At 48.5% G+C, this 22,161-nt stretch overlaps 1 protein-coding gene and 2 long non-coding RNA genes across 3 annotated transcripts in view; 2 read left to right on the forward strand and 1 right to left on the reverse strand.

Annotated features, from left to right (window-relative positions):
• LOC310766291 overlaps positions 1–2,036 on the forward strand; it is a 128,626-nt gene extending 126,590 nt beyond the window's left edge. Inside the window, exon 2 of the long non-coding RNA XR_014550023.1 lies at positions 1,096–2,036. This is a non-coding gene — a long non-coding RNA (uncharacterized lncRNA). The remainder of the gene's footprint in view (positions 1–1,095) is intronic.
• A 681-nt stretch (positions 2,037–2,717) lies between these two features.
• On the reverse strand, positions 2,718–17,787 carry LOC310766269 (lymphocyte antigen 6E-like). Its single transcript, XM_083622381.1, has 3 exons — positions 17,473–17,787; positions 4,759–4,878; positions 2,718–3,020 (listed from the first exon to the last, which is right to left on the reverse strand). The coding sequence occupies exons 1-3, from the start codon at positions 17,522–17,524 to the stop codon at positions 2,812–2,814; spliced, it is 381 nt and encodes a 126-aa protein (XP_083478507.1). The 5' UTR covers positions 17,525–17,787; the 3' UTR covers positions 2,718–2,811.
• LOC310766309 lies at positions 10,792–12,444 on the forward strand. Its single transcript, XR_014550048.1, has 2 exons — positions 10,792–11,658; positions 12,256–12,444. It is a non-coding gene; the product is annotated as an uncharacterized lncRNA (long non-coding RNA).
• Positions 17,788–22,161: the final 4,374 nt, after the last annotated feature.

Below are 22,161 nucleotides of genomic sequence, written 5' to 3' on the forward strand. Positions count from 1 at the left end.
GGGCAGAGACCATCCCTACTTCTCAGGAACCCTATAGACTCTTATGGGGCGATATTGTTTAGGTGGTTTTGTTGGGGCCAAGATTTAATGTTGGCAACATTAATTTTGCTGTTACCGTTTTTTGTTCCTTTGTTTTTATACTGTGTTATCATGATAAAAATTATAGGGACGCGGGTGGCGCTGTGGGTTAAACCACAGAGCCTAAGAGTTGCTGGTCAGAAGGTCGGTGGTCCGAATCTCCGTGATGGGGTGAGCTCCCATTGCTTGGACCCTGCTCCTGCCAACCTAGCAGTTCGAATGCACGTCAAAGATAAATAGGTACCACTCCTGCGGGAAGGTAAACCGTGTTTCGTTGCGCTGCTCTGGTTTGCCAGAAGCAGCTTAGTCATGCTGGCCACATGACCCGGAAGCTCCCTCGGCCAGCAAAGCGAGATGAGTGCCGCAACCCCAGAGTCGTCCACGACTGGACCTAATGGTCAGGGGTCCCTTTACCTTTACTTTATCATGATAAATAAAATGATCTATCCGAAAGGGGCCATGCTCTCCGCTAGCCTCATTCCAAGGAAGCCGAACCCTAGGAGTTGGGGTCGTGTGCAAGAATATTTTTAATGCTTGCAAAATCAAACCCTCGTGAAAATAAACTGCATATGTAAATCCACCAAAAAACACAGATAAATTGCATGTGCGGTTTGGGTCGTTTATTGTTGTTTTTATTCAGGTTCAGAGAGCTTTGTGCAAAAAATATACACTTCATAAAGAGGAGAGTGTTTTTATGGAAATTACAGGCGGGGGCACAGCTTTAAAGTTGTTAGATGTTACAAATATTGTGCATAAATGTATCCTTTCGACTTGACTGCTCAGGGAAGTTACCTAGCTTTAAAAACCACATAAAATCAATTCCTTTCCCAGTTTCCTTCATTCCACCGCCAATTTGCTTCATTGGCCAAGGACTTGGAAACCACTCGGTCCCTGCCATAATCCCTCAAGCGGGAGGTCACGTACTCATAGGTGTCAATCGCTGAGCAAAGGCACTCCTCCGAACTTGCCCAGGTGGCGGACTATGAAAACCAAAGTTCTATTGTCCCTTTGTAGTAGGTGCTTAGAATGTACTTCCCAATACATATCCTGTATCCACCTGTTGCCCGAACACATTTCTCCTATGTTAATCATGTATAAGGTAAAGGTACCCCTGACCATTAGGTCCAATTGCCGATGACTCTGGGGTTGTGGCGCTCATCTCGCTTTATTGGCCAAGGGAGCCGGTGTACAGCTTCCGGGTCATGTGGCCAGCATGACTAAGCCGCTTCTGGCGAACCAGAGCAGTGCACGGAAACGCCGTTTACCTTCCCGCTGGAGCGTTACCTATTTATCTACTTGCACTTTGACGTGCTTTCGAAGTGCTAGGTTGGCAGGAGCAGGGACTGAGCAACGGGAGCTCACCCCATTGTGGGGATTTGAACCACCGATCTTCTGATCGGCAAGTCCTAGGCTCTGTGGTTTAACCCACAGCACCACCTGCGTCCCATGTATAACCCTTCCCTTTTCTGATGTTGCAATGATGTAGTGATGCTTAATGAACTGTATGCTGGGATAAGATAGAAACTTTTAAAAGTCCTTGTCACTCCATCCTCGGGGTTCAAAATTCCTCTTTGAACCTGTTGCACAATAAATTTTGGTCTACAGCTATTTGCTCCGGTTGGTGGCTGGACTCCTTCCTTTATTCCACAGGCTCTGCCCGACCAGCTGAGTGACTGAGCAGCCTCGCTCCTATATTTTTCCATAACAGTATAGAATATAAAATGCCAGAGGAGAATAATTTCCTTGAATAACATGATTCTCCCTTGGGCCAAGTGTGTCTGTGTGTCCTCAGGTCACCATGGAGATAAACAACTTTTCCTAAGCAGCCAAACCTGGTCCACATTGAAAGCTGCAGGACTTACTTCTGAGTAAACCTATTTAGGATTGCCCTGCAAACATTCCTGGTTTGATACAAAGCAAAATTAATGGTGCAAGGGTTTTTTTAAAAAAAAGAAAGACAGAAAATAAAAGAATTAGAGATGCTTTGATTTTTTTTTATTTGAGGTTGACTGCCTACACTTTGCCCAAGAGGGATTTATATGTATTTATTTCACAATCTCTTTATTTCCCACCAAGCTGTGCATGTATAAACACAGCCTCAAGAGGGCAGAACTGTTCAGGGAAGATATTTACCCTTCCCAAGCTAACCCCAAAAATCCTTCCTGGAGTCTGTGTGATGTCCATATTAGCAATTTTTCTCAGGATATGTTCCAGCGAAAAGGTTTTCTAGCACTTCCCCCAACCCTCCCCACCCCCCAAAAAAACATACAATGTTCCTGCCATCTATATGTGTACGTTAAGTTATTTATTAGATTTTTAGACCACTTTTCGCTAACTGTCCCCCAAGCCGTTTCCAACAGTAAAAATACAGATTAATAATTATGTGGCGTATCATCCTTGCAAGCTTGGCATGCGATGGCTGTTTACTCTGGAGTAAACCAACTTGTAGGTAAAGCCCACAAGCTGCTTTACTCACTGCCCCGGTTTCTAGTGAGAGGCTGGGTTGCCTCCCCCCCCCGCAAGTGGGCCTACTCGTGAGTAGGAAGCACCCACCGACCCACCCATGTTCCTCATTGAACTGCAGCTCATCTTTCCAGCTTGAGGAGACCAGAGGGAAAGACAGCTCTGGGCAGAGAATGAAGTTAACAGGCATGCATTATAAAGCACAGTTTTGCACGTGGGGGGAAAGGTTGGGTTTCTCCCTGGAGGTGAAGTCCTTCCCGCCTTCTGCATCTACAACTTGGCTCCAAAGATGTACAGCAGACTGGCCAAGGTGCCCGCAACCACGATCAGGGAGCTGCTTTTCACGCCGACAGCCCCGCTTAAGTTGCACAGCTCGGACTCGCAGCATTTGATGGAAAAGGCCATGACGCCAAGGTCGATCCCTCCTTGGGGGCACATGGGAGAGCAGTATTTGCTGATGGACTGCTTCTTGTTGTCACCTGGAAGGAAGGAAGGAAAGAAAGAGGTCCAGTTATTTTTATATATAAAAAAAAGATGGCCCAAGGAGACAGTTCAAACAGTCAGAATATTTAAAAACTCCTTTACAGTGTGGCATCATTCATGCTAAATGGCCTCGGTCCAGCATACCTGAAGGAGCATCTCCACCTCCTTCATTCTGCCCGGACACTGAGGTCCAGCGCCAAGAGCCTTCTGGGGGTTCCCTCGCTGCGAGAAGACAATTTACAGGGAACCAGGCAGAGGGCCTTCTCGGTAGTGGCACCTGCCCTGTGGAACACCCTCCCTTCAGATGTGAAGGAAATAAGCAGCTATCTTATCTTCAAAAGACATCTGAAGGCAGCCCTGTTTAGGGAAGTTTTTAATATTTAATGCTGTATTGTTTTTAATACTCGATTAGCTAAAGTGGTACCTCAAGTTAAGAACAGTTTCAGGTTAAGAATGGACCTCCAGAACGAATTAAGTACTTAACCTGAGGTACCACTGTATAAGGAGAGTCTACTGGATCAGGCCAGTGGCCATTTAGTCCAGCATCCTATTCTCACAGTGGCTAACCAGATGCCCCCCATGGGAAACCCGCGATTCGAACCCAAGATCCCTCTCCCCTCCTGTGGTTCCCAGCGGCTGCTATTCAGAGGACCACAGCCATTATGACCAAAGGTAAAGGTAAAGGGACCCCTGACCATTAAGTCCAGTCGCAGACGACTCTGGGGTTGTGACGCTCATGTCACTTTAAAGCCCGAGGGAGCCTGCTGATACTACTGTAATGCACAGGTGTGACTTGGGCTGGTGAAACACTATTTTATGCCCCAAACAAGGTTAATTGCTTGCACACACACACAAACAAACACACACACACCTCTAAGGAAGGAGGGGCCACACCTCCCTTAGGGAGTCAAACGGCTGCCAAACAGCTGTTACTCCTCAAAGAATTTTTTATTGAGGTTGATATAAAGGTAAAGGGACCCCTGACCATTAGGTCCGGTCGTGACCGACTCTGGGGCTGCGGTGCTCATCTCGCTATATTGGCCGAGGGAGCCAGCGTACAGCTTCCGGGTCATGTGGCCAGCATGACTAAGCCGCTTCTGGCAAACCAGAGCAGTGCATGGAAACGCCGTTTACCTTCCCGCCAGAGTGGTACCTATTTATCTACTTGCACTTTGACATGCTTTCGAACTGCTAGGTTGGCAGGAGCAGGAACCGAGCAACGGGAGCTCACCCCGTCGCGGGGATTCAAACCGCCGACCTTCTGATCAGCAAGCCCTAGGCTCTGTGGTTTAACCCACAGTGCCACCGATATAGCGAATGGCAAAGATTTAACTGGATGATTTAATTTAAAGATTGAAGATTGCTTGCTTGCTCACGCACACACACACACTCTAACTTCTTCTTCTTCATCATCATCATACCCCACCCATCTGGCTGGATGTCCCCAGCCACTCTGGACAGCTCCAATTTTCAATTTGCAAAAACTGATAGAAATGACAAAATTTTTCAAAATGAAAGTAAAATATATCAGGAATTTGCAAGAGAGAACAAAATCGGACCTGCATAAAACTGGCCCCCTCAAAGGTCAGTACCGCACCCCTCTGAGGTCTGTGCCCTAGGCAATTCACTCAGATAGGCCAGGTAAAAGTAATCAAAAGGTTGCCGCCTTTGGGACATTTCAATTTAGAGGAAAGGCAAGAATGGTAGAAGTTGACGAAGCTACGCGGCACTCACCGACGCCTCCACCGAAATACTTTGTGACGCAGTACTTGTCCGAGTCGCCGCAGGTCTTTGGCTTCAGGCAGTTCCAATTGTTTTCCTCGTTCTCACAGTGGAAGCAGGTCAGCGATGCCACTGTGAATGGAACACAAAACACGCTCCTTAGGTACAGACCGCAAAGCAGGGGCAGGAATCATAGAAGCTTGGAGTTGGAAGGGGCCACTGAGGGTCATCTAGTCCAACCCCCAGAAATCACAGGAATCTCAGCTAAAGATAATAACAATAACAATAATAATTTATTTATATCCCGCCCTCCCCAGCCAAAGCCGGGCTCAGAGCAGCTAACAACAGTAAAAGTAACACAGTTTACATAAAATCACAATCTATGAATTAAAATACATTCTAAAATCAATTCAGAATCAAATTAATGACAACCATTGGGCTAGAGTTCTATGAGGATTACAGAAGGAGGGGGTCAGACTGTGCCTTGGCCAAAGGATTGGTGGAACAGCTCTGTCTTGCAGACCCTGCGGAAAGATGTCAAGTCCCGCAGGGCCCTAGTGTCTTGTGACAGAGCGTTCCACCAGAGGGGCCACAGCTGAAAAAGCCCTGGCTCTGGTTGAGGCCAGCCTAACCTCACTGTGGCCCGGGACCTCCAAGATGTTTTTGTTTGAAGACCATAAGGTCCTCTGTGGGACATACCAGGAGAGGCGGTCCTGTAGGTACGAGGGTCCTAGGCCGTATAGGGCTTTAAAGGTTAAAACCAGCACCTTGAACCTGACCCTGTACTCCACCGGGAGCCAATGCAGCTGGTAGAGCACTGGGTGAATGTGCTCCCACAGCGAGGACCCCGTAAGGAGTCTCGCCGCGGCATTCTGCACCCGCTGGAGTTTCTGGGTTAGTCTCAAGGGCAGCCCCACGTAGAGCGAGTTACAATAATCCAGTCTGGAGGTGACCGTCACATGGATCACAGTGGCAAGGTCAGGGCGAGAGAGGAAAGGAGCCAACTCCTTAGCTTGGCAGAGATGGCCACCCAAACTCTGCTTAAAAACCACCAAGGAAGAAGTGTCTACCACCTTCCGAGGTCATTCATTCCGCAATCTAGCAGCTCTTGCTGTCAAAAAGCTCTTCTTAATGTTGATTGTAAGGAAGAGAATAAGGGGAGACACAGGCAAGCAAGCTAAGACATTGTTGTTGTTGTTGTTGTTTAGTCGTTTAGTCGTGTTCGACTCTTCATGACCCCATGGACCAGAGCACACCAGGCACTCCTGTCTTCCACTGCCTCCCGCAGTTTGGTCAAACTCATGCTGGTAGCTTCGAGAACACTGTCCCACCATCTCGTCCTCTGTCGTCCCCTTCTCCTTGTGCCCTCCATCTTTCCCAACATCAGGGTCTTTTCCAGGGAGTCTTCTCTTCTCATGAGGTGGCCAAAGTCTTGGAGCCTCAGCTTCAGGATCTGTCCTTCCAGTGAGCACTCAGGGCTGATTTCCTTCAGAATGGAGAGGTTTGATCTTCTTGCAGTCCATGGGACTCTCAAGACTCTCCTGCAGCACCATAATTCAAAAGCATCCATTCTTTGGCGATCAGCCTTCTTTATGGTCCAGCTCTCACTTCCATACATCACTACCATACATCACTACTGGGAAAACCATAGCTTTAACATATATAGAGGGAAACACACTGGGAAAATTCTAATAAAAACTACTTCCCAATGAATTCATTTTGTTGTCATTTAGTCTTGTCCGACTCATGACCCCATGGACCAGAGCATGCCAGGCATTCCTGTCTTACTCATCCCTTATGGGAGCTAAATTGAGATGGGGATGGTGCAACTAAATGCTCACAAAATTCTCAGGCTTATTGAAACCGAGGTCCATTTTCGGCTTGCTTGCTTGCTTGCTTTCCTTCTTTCCTTTTGAGTGAAACATACTTGTCCTCATGACTTCATAGCGCTGGTGGTTGGGCATTGCCCGCATGTGATGCCTACAAATCCCAAAACCTTTTAACACTTCGTCATTGCTAAATTGGGACATATAAATACTGCTTGATGTGCACTCCCTATGCATAAATGTGAGGATAATGATACTGTCCTACGTTACAGGGTTCTGGTAAGGAATGATTACTGTCATTATGCGTGCCCTGTGTTTGAACGCTCAGAAAGCATTGTATAAACCGTGAGGTGTCCTTTATTATACCAGCAAGCTGTAACCGCAGACCCTATTTTCCAGGGACAGTCCCGGATTTACAGAAGCCGGTTTCTGAGTTGATCCTGGAATGTCCCACATTTCCCCTATTTTCATCGGAGAAACGTTGGAGGGTATGGTAGGACGTTCCTGTTTTCACCTGAAAAATGTTGGAGGGGACGCCTGTATTTTCATTGGAGAAATGTTGGAGGCTATGTGACCTCAGAGCCAAGGAGATAAGTAACTATACAACTTTTAGAAGACACCTGAAGGCAACCCTGTAGAAGGAAGTTTTAAAATGCTTAAAAGGTAAAGGGACCCCTGACCGTTAGGTCCAGTCGCAGACGACTCTGGGGTTGCGGCGCTCATCTCGCTTTACTGGCCGAGGGAGCCGGCGTACAGCTTCCGGATCATGTGGCCAGCATGACTAAGCCGATTCTGGAGAACCAGAGCAGCGCATGGAAACGCCATTTACCTTCCCACCAGAGTGGTACCTATTTATCTACTTGCACTTTGATGTGCTTTCGAACTGCTAGGTTGGCAGGAGCTGGGACCGAGCAATGCGAGCTCACCCTGTCATGGGGATTCAAACCACCGACCTTCTGATCGGCAAGCCCTAGGCTCTGTGGTTTAACCCACAGTGCCACCCATGTCGCACAAAATGCTTAATGTTATATATATGTTGGAAGCCACACCCCACCCCAGACAGATGGACATGGTATTATTATTATTATTATTAAATAGGACATCCCTATTTTCATCGAGGAAATAATGGAGGATTTGTAACTGAACGATGGACCCTTAAGTAGAACCTTATTTAATCACAGTCCATCTCTCTCTCTCTCTCTCTCTCCACCACCCCAGTAAAACATATGATGCATGATACCACATGCAAAGAGAAGGTTGACAGTAAGTTGCCCTCAAATCAACTACTTTCAGATGGCTCAAGGAACAGAGCCAATCCTCAGGCTGTGTGTAGAGTTAGCTGTAATACTGCTATTCCAACTGCAGGTGGCAGCGTGTCCAACCTAGACAGTGAATCACGCTGCTGTTCTAGAATGTCATTTGGCAGTAATGCTCTTCAACGATTATGAAACCACTTGGGCCTGGCGTCTTCTCTGAAATAACCTGACCTGCTGCCAAGGCTACTAGCCAATCTGGCTGAGAGAAAATGCTTCCCTGATTCCCAGTACGCCGATCACTGTTTGTTCATTGCTGTCGTTTCAAGGATCCTGCACACATCAACCACAGAAATAATACATATACTAATACAACATTTTATTTAAAAAAAAAAAAAACACCAGCCAAAATATATTTTACATTAAAATATACCAAAAAATAATAAAAGTGTTACATTTTAATGTAAAATAATGTAATGTACATTTCAATGTAAAGTATATTCCTTATGGCGAATGTTGCGTTTTTTTAGGGTTGCGGACTGCTGAAACCCGGAAGTACCGGAATGGGTTACGGTGGTCACACATGTGCGGAAGCACTAAATCGTGCTATGCACAGAAGTGCCGAATCGCAACCCGCGTGTGTGCAGATGCGCAGACACGGGTTGCAAACGCTGCGAGTTGTGAATGTGCATCCCACACAGATCACGTTTGCAACCCGAGCATCCACTGTATACTGTATAAACTTTTTAACACACACACACAGTATATACATTTGCCATAAGGATGGGCCTCTGGAACGGATTGTGGTCATGAGTAGAGGTGATTCTATTATTCTTTAAAGATTACCGTATTTTTCGCTCTATAACACGCACCCGACCATAACACGCACGTAGTTTTTAGAGGAGGAAAATCCGTAGGCATGCCACCCGTAGGCATTCCCTCCATAACACGCACAGACATTTCCCCTTACTTTCTTTTTTTTTAAAAAAAATATTTATTGAAATTTTACAGACAAAAGAGAATTACAGAATAAGAAAAGAAAAAGAAAAAGAAAAAAGATACAAAAATGCAAAGAAAAATACATGAGGAAATAAAAAACAATTAAAAAACAAATAAATCTTTTCGTATCTTATATTTCAATTACTTGTTTCCTGACCTCCTCACACCTCCCTTTTTTGTATTCCAATTCACATGGTTAATTCAGCAAATCCTTTCCCTCTTTGTGTTTCATTTCCCCTTACTTTCTGGGAGGGAAAAAAGTGAGTGTTATGGTGCAAAAAATACGGTAATTTCTTTCTGGAGGAAATCTAGTTATCAGGACTTCCTGGTAAGGTAAGAGTCAAGTAGTTCATTTAGCTAGTTAAATTTAATTTAGCTCACTCTTTTTTCCTCTAACAATGCCCCGTCTATTTCACTTGAGGGCTCTTCACAGGACAATTCACACAGAATGTCCCTCATTGAAAAGCATGGCAGACAACAAAATGATTTGGACTCCTTGGCAGGTTTTGAATAAACATCCACAATTTTTTAGTTAAAAACATGACAGATAAGGCAATGGTATGTACAATTTTATAATATGCAGAGCACAATATGTGCTAAGAAACCAGAGAGGGGAGCTGTTTCTTAAACTGTTCAATAAAAATATATTTTTTAAAAAAGAAAGAAAAGCATGGCAGTCGAGAGCAGTTGATGCAATCTGCAACCACGGTACAAGTTGTTTGAGCTCTGATGGTCATTCCGCAACTGCAATTCATCATTGGATGTCGGCACCATCACTTGGTAATTGTGCAAGGGTGTGGATGCAACGCGATTAGGACAAAACCCACAGGGATGCGAAACAGATCTATTAATTAAGACAAACCAGGTTTTGAAATGTGGTGCGTGAACTTTCGAATCACACACCATCCTATGCAGGGCTGAATGTTTAAACAAGTTAAAAGAGGTCGGGCGCCATGCTCTCTGCGGAATGGTCTTGTGTAACTCAGAAGTTTACATGCCACACTGACAAATTCTCACAGGGGATTAGATTAGATTTGCTGTAACTCTGCATGAAGCGAAGGAGCATCATTTGTTTCCAAAAGCTCAGGGAGGGAAAGAAAACACTGTCCTTTGGTTTGTGCTTTGTAAGAATACCTATGCCTCCTTGTCGTTTTTGAGAGTTATAATAACATGAGAAGCAGCTGCAGGATCAGACCAATGGACCACCTAGTCTAGGGGTACCAGATTTTTTCCAATGAATCCGGGGACACTTTAAATAAACAAACAATACATGTTTGGGACGTTGATGCTGCAGTGATGGCGGTGGCAGAGGGGCGGCCGCCGCCTTGACCTCAACCCCCATGTTAGGATGGGATGCGGGTGGCGCTGTGGGTTAAACAACTGTGCTGCTTGGGCTTGCCGATCAGAAGGTCAGCAGTTCGAATCCCCGCGACGGGGTGAGCTCCCGTTGCTCGGTCCCTGCTCCTGCCCACCTAGCAGTTCGAAAGCACGTCAAAGTGCAAGTAGATAAATAGGTACCGCTCCGGCGGGAAGGTAAACGGCATTTCTGTGCGCTGCTCTGGTTCGCCAGAAGCGGCTTAGTCATGCTGGCCACATGACCTGGAAAAACTGTCTGCAGAAGCGGACAAACGGCCGCCCCCTCAGCGAGATGAGCGCCGCAACCCCAGAGTCGTTCTGACTGGACTTAATTGTCAGGGGTCCCTTTACCTTTATATATAGGGTGCCTACATACTGCACGGACTGGTTGCATGGAAACATGTGCAAATGGCTTTAGATACCTATTAAGTCCATAAATGAGGGAAGCGGGTGGCGCTGTAGTCTAAACCACAGAGCCTAGGGCTTGCTGATTGGAAGGTCAGTGGTTCGAATCCCTGCGATGGGTGAGCTCCCGTTGCTCGGTCCTTGCTCCTGCCCACCTAGCAGTTCAAAAGCATGTCAAAGTGCAAGTAGATAAATAGGTACCGCTCCGGCGGGAAGGTAAAAGGTGTTTCCATGCACTGCTCTGGCTCGCCAAAAGTGGCTTAGTCATGCTGGCCACATGACCCGGAAGCTGTACATCGGCTCCCTTGGCCAGTAAAGCGAGATGAGCACCACAACCCCAGAGTCGTCTGCAACTGGACCTAACGGTCAGGGGTCCCTTTACCTTAAGTCCATAAATTCCCATATAGCATATATTCAACACAAAAAACAGTGACAATTTGTTGTTGACAAAGGACAGCTGGACATCTAAAGGGCCCCATTACCTTCAGTAGCTGAGGGCCTCATCAAACCTCAATCCGGCCCTGTTCAGAAGCATCGCTGCTTCCAACTGGCAGGGCATAGGCATCCTGGCTAGTAGCCATCAGTAGCCCTCTCCCCATCCATGGATTTGTCCAAAGCCATCCAAATCGGCGGCCATGACTGCTTCCTGTGGCAGTGAGTTCCACAGTTTAACTCGCTCTCTGCTCTCACATCAGTCCTGTTTTGTTTTGTTTTTACCAAAGGATAGTGAAAACTATCCAGCGCCTCCAAGCCCTTTTTTTCTAGGCAGTTGCTCTTCCTCCGAAGCACATTAGCACAAGAAGCTGCCTCAGTTTCCATCAGACCAGGGGAACATCTCTGGCCCATCCAGTTTGCCCTGACTTGCCACGGCGCTGTGCCGGCCTTGCTACATACAAGGGGTGTTGCAAGGTACTTAAACAGGCCCTTGACCCAAATATGCTCATTCATATGGATAGATGCAAATCCAGGCTTTCGGGAGTTCACATCAGAAAACTATTAGACTGTTTTTCTTTAAAGCCTTCATGAAAATTCATCAGCATTTTAAGTGCAAATTTCTCCTAATGTGCATATTTGTGTATGCGGCTTTGCCTAATTTAGCTATTTTGCAAAGCAATTTTCTCTGATATAGTGTCTTTCCATATGCTATTTTCACTGACATGTGCACGTTATCCACATTTGTATTTTGCAATGTGCAATTTATGTGCTTTAATCTTTAAATGCAAAGTGACTCAAATTTCTCCCCCATCCCTATCAGAGCTTATTCTGAGATTTGGGGTGAACTGTTGCTGTTGTTTGTATTAAAACTCAGGTGAGTGCCTCTGGGAAAATTAAAAAGACAGGTGTCAGGCGCCTCACCAGAACGCCACTTTGTATTGCACCCAGTTGCCCTAGGATCAAAGTTGTTTTCACCCCTGAAAAAATAAATCAGTGAGCAAGAGACTTAAGGTATAATATACAGCTTATAGCTTGGGAAAAGTTATGGAAATGGGACGTAAAGTTCACGGAATGTTATACGTTGAAAGAAAATTATATGATAATGAGGTACCGATGGTATTTAATTCCTAGTAAATTAGCAAAAATGTATAAAACATGCTCAAATGTATGCTGGAAATGTAAGGAAAAAGAAGGCACCTTTTATCATATGTGGTGGAATTGTAAGGTGGTAAAAGGATTTTCCATCCACTGGAGTTTCTGGGACAGTTTCAAGGGCAGCCCCATGTAGAGCAAACTACAGTAGTCAAGCCTGGAGGTGACCGTCGTATGGATCACTGTGGCCAGGTCAGGGCAGGAAAGGTAAGGGACCAACTGCTTTATCTGGCCAATGTGCCTGGCCAATATCGAACACTGCTTTCCCCCGGGAGAAAAGTATCCTATAAACTGAGAATTCTCATCTGACCTCCCAAGGAAGTGTGAAGCCATACAACACAGCTGTTAGCAGGGTCCCTCTTGAGTAGGCCTCACTTTCCTAGACTGGCTTCCAAACAAACTATTTCCCCAACGTCGTTCGTCGAAGACAGCCAAAACAAGAGCGATGTCTTTGCTCAATCAGCAAGCCTGCTCCGGGCAGGAGAGTTCTGTGGGCAGATGTTTTTGCAAGAAGCACACCTCAGACGGCGATTGCGGGACTTAACGAGCACCTGTTTGGAGGCTGGTGCTGGGGAGATGTCAAAACAACAACAACTGGTGTGCATGAGAACAGAGTGGGAGAGAGAGATAGAGAGAGGTTTGGTGATAAGAAGCAGCAAGGAGGAGTTGAAGGGCATGTGGGGCATAGCATATGCCACCTGAAACTCTCAAGCAGGGAGGGCATTCTCGATAGTGGCACCCACCTTGTGGAACACCCTCCCATCAGTTGCCAAGGAGAGAAGTAATTATACAACCTTTAGAAGACATCTGAAGACAGCCCTGTACGGGGACGTTTTTAATGTTTGATGCTTTACTATGTTTTCGTATAGGTTGGAAGCTGCCCAGAGTGGCTGGGGAAACCCAGTCAGATGGGTAAAGGTAAAGGGACCCCTGACCATGAGGTCCAGTCGTGGCCAACTCTGGGGTTGCAGCGCTCATCTCGCTTTACTGGCCGAGGGAGCCGGCGTACAGCTTCCGGGTCATGTGGTCAGGAGGACTAAGCGGCTTCTGGCGAACCAGAGCAGCGCACGGAAACGCCGTTTACCTTCCCGCTGGAGCGGTACCTATTTATCTACTTGCACTTCGTGTCTGCAGACACAGAGGACAATGACAGGTGGCAGAGCACATGGAAACGCCGTTTAATTTCCCGCCACAGCGGTACCTATTTATCTACTTGCACCGCATGCTTTCGAACTGCTAGGTTGGCAGGAGCAGGGACCGAGCAACGGGAGTTCACCCCGTCGCGAGGATTCGAACCACCAACCTTCCGATCAGCAAGCCCAAGAGGCTCAGTGGTTTAGACCACAGCGCCACCCACATCCCTATCTGGACAGAGACAGCCTAATTCCTGTCATCTATGCTCTGGTAACCTGCAGGTTGGATTACTGCAATGTGTTATACATGGGGCTGCCTCTGAAGACGGTTCAGCTGGGGCAGAATTTGGCAGCCAGGTTGCTCACGGAGGAAAGATGGTTTGAACATATAATACTGATCCTGGTCTGGCTGCACTGGCTGCCCATTAGTTTCCGGGCCCAATTCAAAGTGCTCGTTTTGACCTATAAAGCCTTAAACGGCTCAGGACGTGGTGGAAGAAGACTGGAAGAAATTTAAAGACTATCTTCAGAAATACTGTAAAATTAATGAATGTTAAAATGATGTTGGATTGAAAATAAGTGGCATTAGCAACAAAGTTAATAAGAATATGCAAAAATGAATTGATAATGGATGAAAATATAGAGTTATAATATGTTAAGATACAGAGTTAAGATAAACGAAAGAGGGTAAGGATTTGCTGATTTGATTATTTAAATGGGAATACAAAAAGGGGAGGTGTGAGGAGGCCAAGGAAATAAGTTAATGAGTTCAAAGTTACAAAAAACGGATTTGTTTTTAATTCTTTTTTAGTTATTTGTCTTTTGTATTTTGTATTTTTATTCCTTTTTTTCTTTTTCATGTATTTTTCTATGTTCTTTTTTTTGTATCTTTTTCTTTTTATATGACCTTTTTTCATTTTGTAAACTTATGTTTTTGTAAAACTTCAATAAATATCTTTAAAAAAAAAAATTAAACGGCTCAGGACGGCAATCCCTCAAGGACTGCCTCTTTCCATATGAACCTACCCAAACCCTAAGATCATCCTCCAAGACCCTTCTTCATGTGCCTCCTTCAGAAGAGGGTGGCAAAAAGAGTACTGGTCTTTTCCGTGGTGGCTCCTCATTTGTGGAATGATCTCCCCGTGGAAGCTCACCTGGTGCCTTCTTTGCATATGTTTAGACGCCAGGCGAAAATATTCCTCTTCAGCCAGGCTGTTACGTACTGAGTTGAATAGGATCCAAACCGCAGCAGTCTGATTGGTCCTAGAACAATAGGATCCAAAAGGCAGCAGTCTGATTGGTCCTAGAACAATAGGATTCAGAATGCAGCAGTCTGATTGGTCCTAGAACAATGCAGCAGTATGATTGGTTGGCAGGAACCACCCAATCATGCTCCAGATAGAAGTGAATCCACAACCTGATTGGCTTACAGTAGAATTCCGGAATTAGCCAATCATGTGCAGCCCATTGTGTAAATAATGTATATAAAGCAGATACTTTGAGGGGACATTCATTCATTCCTCCTCACCACTATGAGCTGAATAAAGAGCATGAAATCACTTTGCGACTCTGAGTATATTTCACAGGCCTTAGGCTTATTAAACAAGCTGGAATCAATTTCACGCATTGCCCCACCTGAACTCAGTGTGGCAACTTTGGAACCCCCTGCCTATTGATATCAGGCAGACTCCAATGTTCTCTTTTCGGCTGAAGACATTTGCATTGAGACCAGCCTACCGAGATGTTTAGAAAGTTTGCACTCCCTTTTAATTTGTTTCAATCTATTCCATTGTGGTTTAAACTTCCTCTGTGCTTTAAATTATGGTTGCTGATTCTTTTAGTGATAACTTCATAGAGGTCTATCTGAGGCTTTTTCCTATGATCAAGCTGCAGATAGATTTTATGAATCTTTTTTTAATGTGCAATCTATGTTATACGGCTTGGCTGAGATTCTTTCGCCGCGAGCTGTTTAGCGGAGGATCTGTGGTCCCGAAAAGTACATGCATGGAAAAGGAAGGGAATGATGTTTCTGTGCGCTCAGTCGAGGACTTTGCATTCTCCCTGCACCCCCAAACCACCCAAGCCAAGCCAACCATCCTTGCCAAGCCCTGAAGCTACAAGCAATGAGCTCATTGCAAGCCAGGAAAAATACTGCCGGCATAATGGCAGAGAAAACCCCCTCCCCATTGCTGCTGATGTCTCAGCTGACCTCATAACTCCCAGCTGAAAACAGGCACCTCTTAGTCATCTCTCCTCTTCCTCGGACAACAAAGGACAATCCAGGGTGTGGCATTATTGTCTTCCAGAGGCTTGAGCTGCCTGCAGCCACAGCTGACCCCTTTGTTTGAGCTTATCCTGTTCCCAGTGACAGGGCTGGGGCCCCTTTTGCAACCCGGAGCCCACATTTGCCTCTGGAAAACCTTTTGAAGGCTGCATGCTGGCGTTGGGCAGGGCCAGGGGCAAAATGCATGCCAATTCTCCCTCTGGTTCATCCTTCGGGTTTCGACACACGCCCCTCTCTTATCTGGACAATCAGGAGGCGTTGTGGACATTCAAGGACACTGTGTAGCCTGAGAGAGAGACTTTCAAGGAGGCGGGAGGGGTGAAGAAGGGGTGTGTGGACCTCTGTGGGGTGCTATCAGAGCTGCTTTTTAGAGTGAAGGGGGCACATGGGTGTTGTGTCCTGAACCCTACCCCACAAGGTTGTTGTGGTGATTAAATGAGGAGCGGCGGGTGGCAGAGAACCATGAACACCACCTCAAGCTCCCTGGAGAAATTAATATCAGCCTGGATAGCTCAGTTGGCTAGAGCGTGGTACTGATAACGCCAAGGTTGCAGGTTCGATTCCCCGCATGGGACAGCCTGTTCCTGAATTGCAGGAGGGTTCCCTTAATGATTCTATGATTTCAGTGAAAATAGTGAGATATAAACGCATCCGTGATCTTCGAGCACATAAATTTAACGAATGAGATCATAGTAACGAATAAGCAACACAATACGAAACGGCAGCCTCTCCGCCAGTTTTCATCTAGACCTGGCTAGGAAAATGATGAAGGGAAGGGCAATGGCCAAACAGCTGTATAAGATCCCAGGTTGGAGACCTCTAGGTGGGGCTTGAGATGAAATCCAAGTGAGAGGCTCCCATACGGAGCTAGAGGGACAAAGGTTCCCAGGCTCAGTGCAATGCAGCTTCCCGAGCTCCTATCTGGGAAGGGCCATACCCTTTTGCTCTGAATGGAATCACAGAATTGTTGGAAGGGACACCTGGGGATCATCTAGTCCAACCCCATGCAGATGGTCCCTGGTTCAATTGGCGCTGCTCGTCAGTTGAGACCACGCTGGGCGTAATGGTATGACTTGGCATAAGGTATCTTCCTACATAGTCCTACATATCAGCTCGGTAGGTAGAGCATACTCCTCATGGTTGTGGGTTCGAGTCTCACATTGGGCAAAAAGATTCCTGCAGTGCAGGGGGTTGGACTAGATAATCCTTGTGGTCCCTTTCCAACTCTACAATTCTTTGTCTATGAGTCTATAGCTACCAGCCCTGTTTTAATTAACTGGAAGCTGCTCAGAGTGGATGGAGCAACACAGTCAGATGGACTGTAAATGAATCCCATGAGGACTAGAATCTTGTCTGTTTAGTGGACAAAGTGCCAGAGTGTATCTGCTTTGCATGCAGAAGGTCTCAAGTTCAGTTTCTGGCATCTCCGGGTTATTTATTTATTTCATAAAACTTGCACACCGCTTGACTGTAGGGGAAAGCCTCAAGGTGGTTCAGGGGAAAAAAAATAGGCAAAGCAATTAAACCATCCCAGGGAAAAAAATTACAGCCGTGATTCCAAACATGCCGAAAGTTAAAACTGCAACAGACGAAAACAAAACTCATACCAGCTTCCTAAACATCTTCTGGCGTGGCTTGTCTCAAAAAAGAATGTCTTTGGCAGGCGAAGAAAAGAATATAGGTGGAAAGAAAACAGGGGAGAAACCTGCCTGATATCTATAGGCAGGGAGTTCCAAAGTTGCCGCCACTCTAAAACGGCTGAGCTCTTCCAGATGCGGTGTGGGTCTTGTACGGCCCCCACCTGAGGCCCTGGGCTGCTGCTGCCAGCCAGTGCAGACCGTACTGAGCTAGGCAAACCTACAAAAAGGAGAAAGAAGTCTTACCTCTCTCCACGCAGAGCAGAACTGCCAGCAGCGCGGCGAAGGAAGCCTTCATCCTTGGTGATGATGCGCTTTGCGGTCCCGGCGGGCAGGTGAGCAGAAAGGACTTCTCTCCGGGTCAGAGGAACGGCGCTAGGAGCTGCCTGCTCGCGTCGAGGGTGCTGTATAAGGGCTCGGTGGCAGGGGAGGGGTCAGGGAGGTGTGGGTTTGAGGAGGAGGTTTCTGCAGCCACTCACCACTCTCCGGGATCCCGGATCAACCACAGGGAGGAGGAGGGCGCAAAAGCTCTCCAAAGGGACATTCCAAGCGGCTGCGCTTTGCTCCAGTTCTTTCGCAGACGATGAAAAGAATGCAGATGAGGGCGAAAACAGTAGGACATTCAGCCAATGGGGGAAGGAACAAAGGAGACGGGGAGAGGCGCACACTCCTTCTAGCTCTGGTCCTCATTTTGTCTGTATTCAGGGCTGGAGAGAGAGAGAGAGAGCGCATTCGCTCCAGGATTTCAAAAGGTGGTGTGTGGCCAAACGCGTTGCGTGGCTTTGCAAGGAGGCACAGAGAAGGGGAAAGGGCAGGAGGGCTCTGGCAGCGCAGCGGGAGAGCAAATGCGCACAAGCTCACGGAATGGCAGGCTTGGCCGGGACCCCCAAAGGTCATCCAGCCCAACCCCCTTGCAACCACGGCTCCGGAAACCCAGGCAGGCGGCCAGCCAACCTCTGCTGAAAGGCCTCCGACGAAGGAGAGTCTGCCACTTTTTCCAAGGCCACAGGACCATAGAAATGTAGAGTTGGAAGGGACCCCCAAAGCTCATCTAGTTCAGCCCGCAGCTGAGGAATCCCTGCCAGAATCCCACGGTTATGTTGAATGGCAAGAGAACATAAAGCAGGGCTTTATGTTAGGAGTATGTTAGGTATGTTAGGAGGGGCTTCAAAAGCTACCCTGTCCTCAGGTCATTGGGGGGGGGGTTATTTATTTACTATGCATTTATTTATACTCAGGGACACAGGTGGCGCTGTGGGTTAAACCACAGAGCCTAGGACTTGCCGATCAGAAGGTCAGCAGTTCGAATCCCTGTGACGGGGTGAGCTCCCGTTGCTCAGTCCCTGCTCCTGCCAACCTAGCAGTTCGAAAGCACGTCAAGTGCAAGTAGATAAATAGGTACCGCTCCGGCGGGAAGGTAAACGGCGTTTCCTTGCGCTGCTCTGGTTTGCCAGAAGTGGCTTAGTCCTGCTGGCCACATGACCCGGAAGCTGTACGCCGGCTCCCTCGGCCAGTAAAGCGAGATGAGCGCTGCAACCCCAGAGTTGGCCACAACTGGACCTAATGGTCAGGGGTCCCTTTACCTTTACCTTTATTTATACTTGAAATATGCTCAGAGTCGCAAGGTGATTTCATGCTCTTTATTCAGCTCATAGTGGTGAGGAGGAATGAATGAATGTCCCCTCAAGGTATCTGCTTTATATACATTATTTACACAATGGGCTGCACATGATTGGCTAATTCCGGAATTCTACTGTAAGCCAATCAGGTTGTGGATTCACTTCTATCTGGAGCATGATTGGGTGGTTCCTGCCAACCAATCATATTGCTGCATTGTTCTAGGACCAATCTGACTGCTGCATTCTGAATCCTATTGTTCTAGGACCAATCAGACTGCTGCAGTTTGGATCCTATTCAACTCAGTACATAACACCCCTCCCCTCTAAGTTCCAGTCCTGCCCGGGAGGTCGCATTCATAGTCCTCGAGGTACGCCGGTGGCCTACGTGTGCGTTGCGGCCTGGGGTGTTCCCTGGTCCGGGGTTCAGGTTCTGGCTCATGTTCCAAGGATGCTGGCTGTGATGGGCCTGTCTGGTCTGGTGCAACCGGCTCGCTCAGTCGTGGTTCTGGTTCCGGTGTCCTTTTGGCTTCGCGGGTCCTCTCTGTATTTACTGATTCTGCCTCTCCTGCTGGCCCCTCCTGCTCTATGGGCCTCACTGCCCCTCTGTTCCCTTGGGACTCCTCTGACCTTTCCTCCTCCTGGTTTTCTCCCGGGAATCGTCGCCGTATCTGGTCGCAGTGGCGGCGCCAGCATTGCCCCCCATCCGTTAGCACCTCGTACGACACGGGACCAGTGACCCTGGTGACTGTGGCGGGTACCCATGCTGGGCCTGCCCCAAAATTCTTTGCGTACACTGGGTCCTGGGCCTCGAAGGTCCGGGGGTTCCTGCCTTCCCCCACCACTACCTCATCCTGAGCTCTATCGGGGTGAAGGCGGTCCAATCTGATTGCAAGGCGCCGACCCATTAGTAGTTCAGCGGGGCTCCGGCCAGTCGTTGAGCTGGGGGTGCTGTGTTGTGCTAGGAGGAATGTGGCAAGGCGGTACTCCCAATCCCCTTGCGTCATGCGGCGAAGGGTGTCCTTGGTGGTCCGCACCATGCGTTCTGCTTGGCCATTGGTGGCAGGGTGGAATGGCGCCGAACGGATGTGGCGGATGGCGTTCTGCGCTGTGAAGGTTTGGAATTCTCCTGACGTAAATGCAGTCCCGTTGTCTGAGACGAGAGTGTCAGGGAGCCCGTGGGTTGCAAACAGCCTGCGTAGTACCCGGATGGCTGCGGACGTAGAAGTGGACGGTACCAGTGCGACTTCCAGCCATTTGGTGTAGGAGTCCACCACTATGAAGAATGTTTTCCCCTGAAAGGGGCCAGCGAAGTCCACATGCAGGCGTGACCATGGTGCTCGGGCGGACTCCCAGGACTGGACTGGGGCCCTTGGGGGATCTGGGCGGGATTCTTGGCAGGCCTGGCAGTGTTTGACCCAGGCCTCTATCTCTCCGTCGATCCCCGGCCACCACACATAACTCCTGGCAAGGGCCTTCATTCTTACTACCCCTGGGTGTGTCTCGTGTAGGGCTGTGAGGACCCTTTTGCGGAGGGGCTGGGGAATAACGACCCTGCTTCCCCATAACAGGCACCCCTTGTGGGCTGACAGTTCATGTTTGCGGGTTGTGTAGCCGGCGAATTCTGGCCCGGGGCTGCTGCTGGGCCATCCCCTCCACACCCAGTCCAGGACGCGGGAGATGACCCTATCTTTCTTGGAATGGTGTGCAACTTCTTGTGCCTGAATGGGGCGGTCGGGAAGCAGCTCCAGGCTCATAACCTCTTGTGCAGGTGCTGGGTCGGGGCCTGTTTCCGGTAGTGGTAGCCTGCTGAGGGCGTCCGCATGGCCCATCGCCTTCCCAGGGCGGTGAATCAGTGCATACTGGTAGCTGGCAAGGAAAATTGACCACCTGAGGACACGAGGAGACAGCACTTGGGGGGTCTGCTTTTCGGAGGCAAACAAGCCAAGCAAGGGCTTGTGGTCAGTCACCACGGTGAAGGGCCGCCCGTACAAGAAATCATGGAATTTTTTTACTCCCTTCACGATTGCCAGACCCTCCTTGTCGATTTGCGAGTAGTTCCGCTCGGTTGCGTTGAGTGTCTGGGAAAAGTATGCCACCGGTACCTCTCTTCCATCCGGGAGTTGGTGTCCCAGGACAGCGCCAATGCCATAGGGTGAGGCGTCGCATGCTAGCACCACCGGCAGCCTCTCGTCGAAGTGTGCCAAGACCGAGTTTGAGACAAGCAAGTCCTTGACTGCCTGGAATGCGGCCTCCTGGCGCTGGCCCCACACCCAAGGGGCCCGCTTGTCCAGGAGTCTGTGTAGGGGCTCCGCTACCGCCGCCTTGTGGGGAAGGAAGGAATGGTAAAAGTTCAATAGTCCCAAGAAGGCCTGAAGTTCAGTCTTGTTCTTGGGCGCTGGGGCATCACAAATGGCCCGTACCTTGTCCCCAGTCGGGTGGACCCCTTCTGCGTCCACCATAAATCCCAGAAAGTCCACCTGAGGCACTCCTAGTAGACATTTTTCCCGCTTCACCTTGAGACCCGCCGTCTGGAAACGGTGCAGAACGGTGCGGAGGCGGTCCTCAAACTCCTCTGGTGTGGGCCCGGCAATCAACACATCATCGAAGAAGGGGGTGACGCCAGGAATCCCTTTAAGGAGAGAGTCCATTAGATTCTGGAATATGCCTGGTGCCACGCTGACACCGAATTGCAGCCGCTTTACCCTGAACGCTCCTCTGTGCGTCACAATCGTCTGTGCCTCTGCTGTGGCCTCATCTACTGGCAGTTGTTGATATGCTTGGGCCAAGTCCAGCTTGCCAAAAATTTTCGACCCAGCCAGGGTGGCAAGGACATGGCTGACCACTGGCACTGGGTATGCATGGGCCGTGAGGGCCTTGTTTATGGTACATTTGTAGTCTGCGCAGATGCGGACCGAACCATTTGGCTTGACGGGTGTGACGATTGGGGTTTCCCAGGGGGCATTAGGCACCGGCTCCAGCACGCCTTGCTCCACGAGTCGGTCCAATTCCTCGTCTATACGGGGTTTCAGGGCGAACGGGACCCGGCGGGCCTTGAGCCTGACTGGTCGTACTGCGGGGTCAAGCTGTAGAGCAATGGGGGGGCCCGTATACTGTCCCAATTTCCCATCAAAAACCCCCGGAAATTCCTTGCATATGGCGTCCACGTCCACTTGTAAGCTCGTGTGGTTCACCCCGGTGACGGCTAGCCCCAGTGGTCCAAACCATGCCAATCCCAGTAAGCTAATGTAGGGGCCCTTGACCACAAGCAAGTCCAGTTGCCGCGTCCGCCCTCGGTATTGCACCCTGAAGGTCCCCA

The sequence above is a fragment of the Podarcis filfolensis genome (genome assembly GCF_964270895.1).
Source record: "Podarcis filfolensis genome assembly, chromosome: 7".
Taxonomy (NCBI): domain Eukaryota; kingdom Metazoa; phylum Chordata; class Lepidosauria; order Squamata; family Lacertidae; genus Podarcis; species Podarcis filfolensis.